Source organism: Macrosteles quadrilineatus, unplaced genomic scaffold (assembly GCF_028750875.1).
Source record: "Macrosteles quadrilineatus isolate MER2022 unplaced genomic scaffold, UCM_ALF_1.0 Scaffold_8__2_contigs__length_117827958, whole genome shotgun sequence".
NCBI classification, from domain to species: domain Eukaryota; kingdom Metazoa; phylum Arthropoda; class Insecta; order Hemiptera; family Cicadellidae; genus Macrosteles; species Macrosteles quadrilineatus.
The window spans coordinates 52683856-52690310 of NW_026542601.1; the positions used below are offsets into that span (position 1 = coordinate 52683856).

Here is a 6455-nt window from a genome sequence, read left to right on the forward strand (position 1 = left end):
AAAAAACAACGTTTTGTGTAAAGAAATAGGTTACCATATTTTTTTGTCAGTTTTGTTCATGGATATTCTGAGACCAAAGAGATGTTCATGACTTTGGGCGATCGTATGAAATGAGGATGATGTCCTCACAAACACAGAAGATGTCACGATTCTGCCACTATTGTGAGAGATGTTAATGTCCTCGTGAAGGGGCAAGATGTTCACATATATGGATGGATACGTGGATATGTCCATGAGTTCCTATAGATTTACCTTCACCACAACTGCAGGGGACTCATCCAATTATGTCGTGACCGGTGTTAATTTTCTTTATCATTTTGTTGAAATTTACTTTATGTCTTACAACACAGAATCAAGAAAAATATGAGAAGTTCTGTTTTAGTTGCAAATCATAGAAATATTCATTTTCTTTGATTTGTTACAGAATGGTGCTGATGACATAAAGAGGCATAGATGGTTCAAGGGTGTCAACTGGCAAGATGTGTGTCAGAGAAGACTCAAGGTTGGTTAACTGTTATATAACAAATATTTTATAGCTTATTACTAAAATAATTTTAAAAATATAACAGGTGGATTTACTCAAATCTATTCAGATCAATATTTTCACAATTTCTCTGAAAAAACCGTAGTCATTCATGATTTAGCTAAGCTGTGGTTGTGGGTGATGACAATCATGTCCCTGCGATCACAAAATGTGTCAACACAGATCCGAAATTTAGCCAGCCGTACACAGATCCCAAATTTAGCCAGCAACAAAGAAAATTTAAATGCTAAAACTATTTGTGTTTAATTGGCTTTGCAACATTTTTCTTGTCAAAACATTAAACCAATGTATTTTTATGACTTTAAATGACCATATTGCTCTGGCACAAGAGCGTGAATTCTTGACAAGATCAAATAAACGTTATCAGCAATCTGACACATACTTTCTCCCATAAGCTTGTCAACTACCTTTATCATGGGTAAGTGGTGGGAGTAACTATAATATTTAACAGGGAAATTCACAAAAGTTGCAATATCTTTTGAACCGTGTTGCACTATTTTGTTTAGTTATAAGGACCAAAACACATTAATTTAATCAAATAACCCAGTATTTTCCTAAAATCATTTTTTTTATTTTATGGGGTTTTTTATGGGAATATAACATATGTTACAATAACTTTTGAACCATAACTTTTTATAGAAATGGAATAAATTCATACCATTTTATTCAGAATTTAAAGGATTATAACATACTTAATTTTTATCAAAATCATTCGGCCATTATTGAGAAAACCTGATTCGTCCTTTATTTTTATCTGATTACCTGCAGCGATTGTAGTCATATCGTGATCGTGAAAATTTTTTGCGATATTGCAGAGACATCTTAATCATTTCCCGTGCTCTTCATCATCTACAACAAAATTGTTAGCATCTGGCAATCTCTAAGACATTACCATGGCCATATCGGCAGGATAATAGCTATGTTCGATTTAACTTGACTTGGTTCTAAATGACCCGAGCTTTTATACTATAGTCCAATACTATAGACTAAACCTAGCCTATAGGCTCAACTTGGTTTGAAAGTCGAGCCGTGCACACACTTTTAATTTCTACCCTATACTTATGTATACCAATATAAATTATTTTATACTTTTTTTTAAATTCTAATATAATTTCAATTGTTAGCAGCACAGACTCCTCACATTCAAAAGCCTGATATAAGTTTTCCATGAGGGCTGCAACAGCTGTAATGGTTAATTGAGTTTTCTAAAACAATGTAGGGAGTTGTTCAATAGGCTGTTAACTACAAAATAATCCATTAGTTGTCTGTTGATGATAGTTTCAAGAACTTTGGAATAATGCTGATAGGATGGTAGCTGCAGACTAGGCTCGCGTCGCCTTTTTAAACACAGGCACTGTCTTTGATAATTTTAACTCATCACGGAAGTAACCTTGATCAAAACACAAGTTGAGAATTAATGCCAGGGGCACAGCCAAATATTTAACTATGCTCTTCAGAAAGTTGGGCGACATGCCGTAAACATCAGCACAAGGTGAGGGCTTGAAATTGTTAACTACTTTCACAGTGTAGTCAGTGGTGACATTATTCCATTTCAGCAAGGAACAAGGTGCAGAATTAAGAATTAACATTGCTGACAGCCTCAGCAGAACAGGGTGGAGTGTCCTTGACAATTTGACAGACAGAGTCAACAAAATATTGTTTAAATTGATCGGGATACTCCACGGCACTTTGCACGGGTTTGCAGCCTGTTCTATATAGGCCTACAGTAGACTCCCTCTTATCCGGACTCCTCGAGACCGAGGCCAGTCCGGATAACGGGTTTTCCGGTTAAACCGACGTCCCCAAAAACTTAATAGGTAGCCCAAATATTTGACTTAAATTATTTAGGAGAGCATTGTTTTTAGACACCTAATCACTGGTCTCAAATCTTTCCCACGAGAACAGTCGTTTCAGTACAGCCCACTTCCTGCCGATCTAGTCCGGTTAAACCGATGTGCTGATAAAAATTGTCCAGTTAAAGAGATGTCATTTCCGCCAAGTGTAGTCCGGTTAAACCGATGTCCGGTTGAAAGGTGTCCGGATAGGAGGGAGTCTACAGTAACTAGCATTTGAAGTTCTCTTATCTACGCCTACAGCTAACTTAAACTGCTTCTAAGTTTTAAAGTATAGACTAATAGACTATATGCCGTAACTTATTTTGTTCCACTAAGTTACTCTGTAGTTTGCATTTGTCGTGCAGCAACAATACCCATGCTCTAAGAGTTCTAACCTCCTTTTTCTTCTTCCTAGTTCCTTTGTTCCTTGTTCTTCCTTGTTCTCCTTGTTTCAAGTCTATAAATTTGGAATCACTAGGGAGGGGGACTTTGCTTAGGAAATTTTGTTCCATTGAGAAATGAATTTCTCCAGTAATCTGTTAGGGGATTTTTTATTTAAACAAGATAACAAAATATGTCCACCATTGGTTGTGACCGAGGATAGTTTGGGTAATTTACAATTCTGCCCCAACTGCAGAAGCTGTTTAATCCTTTATGGTCACATTTATTGTTCTCTTTTCCTTTCCTTTAGATTGGGAAGGCCACACTTAGTGGCCCTCTCACTTTATTTAATGACACTACATTTTCAGTGCTGAAGGTAGCTCCACAGCTTGGGCCAGCCACGTGTAGTGGCCCTCTATGCGATTCCTGTTCAGCTTGGCTGTCCACCCCATAGTTGTCCCCTGTTTCTCATAAGGACAAAAACAGTAGTTGTAAAACAAAGAACGATGGTGTCAGATTTCATCTAGTATGCTTGGCTGCATCTGAGGCTTGTAGGCGATCCCTTTTACTTGTTATGGATGTCACTTGTATAAAATAATTTTCCAGTTATGTTTCAAATACAAAATTTGATGGGTAATCTGACTCCATGTAATAAGAACTTGTCTATTTCAGCCTCCCATAGTTCCCAGGATAGCGTACGAGGGAGACACCCGCAACTTTGACGAGTATCCTGAGGCCGACTGGAAGTCAGCACCGTGTGTTAGTGAAGTAGATATGAAGCTTTTCGATGACTTCTGATACAAAAGCGAAACACGCACTCCTAGTTCCTAAAGCTATCTTTCGTCCACCACTCGATATTTGTTTAAGCTCATTTTTTATTTCATAGGAGACTTATTTTATGTTGCTAATTTTGATTGTGATACAGAAAAGGCTTTGGTAGTCTTTTAGATAGCCAAGCTTTATACATAGCATTCAGAGCTTTATGTTATAGATTTAAGCTAGTGAAATTTGTATATACAAACGGATAGTTAGCGTTGTTTTAATAATTTTAAAAGTTTGGTATATGTTTTCATTTGTTTATTGTTAAAAAATATGGTACATTTTATACTAGAAACAATGATAATTTTTGAAAACTTTTACAATGAAACTTTTACCAACTGTGCCAAAAAAGTGGAAATATAATTGTTGACTTAACTATTTGATTTCCATGGATGAACCACTTGAAACTAAATACCCAAATCCTTAGTTTTTCTTACACAGACATCAATATCTTATCATTGAATCTAAAAGCTTCCTATTCTAATGCATACTTATCTTTTAAACCTAATACTGAATTAAACAATATTAATGTCCCAGGAAAAACCCTGTATAAAGTACTTCTTGAACTTTTTAAGGAGACTTTTTTTTCACTTTTTATAAATTGAAGTACGGTACATAAACATGTAATACAAACATACATATAAATAAAGACAACCGTAATGAAAAACGTATGGCTAAAAACAAAATGTAAACCTAAACAAGAATGTAAGATTGTAAGATGAGTTTGTCTTCACATTTTATAGTAGCACACCATGTAAACACCAATTGATTAAGTGTTTTAAGGCACTTTTAGAACAAGTTTTATAGGATTTGGTGTTTTGTCAAGGTTTAGTTTACTGTACCAGTAATAACATTGTATTATGAAATATACTTACATGAAAAGAGTAGATGTGTTTTTGCACAATATAGCAAGGGTATTTTTCTGTAAAACAATATATGGGCTACATCAAGTATACTTTCAAGGGCATCTTTCAAACTTATAACTATTGGATATGCTCAGTTCTGTTTTAACACGTTCGCTGCGGACCATCAAACAGCAGGCGTAGCCCCAGTACGGCGCAGCCCGCAGCGTCGAACAAACCCGATTGCCGGGTGATTGGCTCTCATATTTCGGTATGACGAATAGCAAATAACGTGCGGTGATGTCCTGTTTTATAACAAGAGTCGACGTAGTTCGCTAAACACTCACATATAGCAGCACTGCTTGGAACGTAGCCGGTCCCATCGTATTAACAATTGGAGGGAGAAAGACGGGACAAAAAGTTGATTTTTAAGTTTGCCAGACGGGGATTTTATGGGGAAATTTTACTACCAACCTACAACACAACAAAAAGCAAGTCACCCACTACACGCTAACGTGGAAACATTCTGCAAAGGGTCGTAAACAAACGCACGTGGCGCGCTCGCCCACCCCCATCCCGCCCCCCCTACTGATAACGCGACAAAAATAGAAACCAAGGTCACCACGGTCATTCAACTGTGTCAACGCAGGTGGCTACAAAGTATTAGTTCGAAATATCAAACGGCTGAGCCACAGGAAAATATTGAAGTTCAGGAGGACCCAAGTATCCATATGGATACCGCCGCCTCTACGTGATGGACTCCAGGTATCCATATGGATACCGCCGCACCCAATGTGTTAGAACTAAATTAAAATTCTGTAAGATGGTAACAAAACCCAAACAGAATTGTGACTCCTAAAAAGGATTGACAAATGTTTTATAGTGTTTGAAAAATAATGCACCCTTAAGAACGTTAACAAATTGGATTTCAATTTCAAAATCGCTGCTTTGAAAAATTTTTGAGATAGCCAAAATTTTTATTGTTGCGTAGTTGTAAATATTCCAATGCCTGTATACGCTTACCATTATCTCAGAAAAACACAGCTCTCCTATTATATGCCTATATACAGAAGTGTTTTTTGGAAAAGCAGAGTCAGAACACCATTTCTGCCCCAACTCACCATTGAGATAACTTTTATGTGTTGAGAATTCAGTTAGCTTTCGTGTCAAGATAACAAATGAAAGTTTCCATTGTTAAATTACTATAAAACATATAGATTTTTATTTGGCTAAGAACACCCTTGCTCTATTGTTAGTGAATAAGATTACAATTTCATCCAGTTGTGCAGTATTTCAAGAAGATTTGTTTATATTTGTATTTAACTGTGATCATTTATTAGTTTTTTAAACTCAAAGAGTTATATTTAATTATTTAGTATTTGTGTGTCAGTACATTAAATTTTCACATGAACAATAATAGTTTTGTACAGTGTAAGTTAATGTGTCTTAAAAATAAAACAAGGTTAGTTTTATACAGAGTGTTTTCCTTCCTTTTCAGTTTTAATATTAGTCCAGTCAATAAAGGGATTGTAGAGGACATGGAGAGGGGGAAATTTTTTTTCTGCGGGAATGTGTTCGGGGTAGTTAGAAGATAAAAATACCAAAAGTCCCCGCCCCTGGCCCTGCTGCTTCAACGGGGGGAGGGGGGGAAAGACCCCAATTTTTAGTTTTTTACTTCTACACTGAAAACCGTGCATCGTACGGAAAAAATGTAAATCATAAAAAGAAAGATGATGAAATTCTTTACAAGAATGGTCATATTCATTTCTTCCGTATATGCATTAGTTTAAAAGATATTCTCAAAATAATATAAAAATTGTTAAATAAATTGATTTTCACGTGTTTTTGTCAAATAAGTTTATATAATCCATTAGCCTGTTGTTGTTTCACATTAATTAGGATAGAAAACAGGTTTTTGAACACTAACCTATATAATATAATATATCAATCGTATATATTGTGTTAAAAATAGTTTATATAAATTTAAATAAATTATGTATATTTGTCATGGAAACAAGTAGTTTTGGCATAATT

General features: G+C 35.6%; 1 protein-coding gene across 2 annotated transcripts in view; it reads left to right on the top strand.

Moving 5' to 3' along the window:
• Positions 1-5893, top strand: part of LOC128999730 (cAMP-dependent protein kinase catalytic subunit 3) — a 147106-nt gene extending 141213 nt beyond the window's left edge. For both annotated transcript variants that reach the window (XM_054426381.1, XM_054426380.1), the window contains exons 8-9: positions 425-502; positions 3433-5893. In XM_054426381.1, coding sequence (XP_054282356.1) covers positions 425-502; positions 3433-3558 — 204 coding nt within the window. In that variant the 3' untranslated portion in view covers positions 3559-5893. The remainder of the gene's footprint in view (positions 1-424; positions 503-3432) is intronic.
• The last annotated feature ends 562 nt before the right edge of the window (positions 5894-6455 follow it).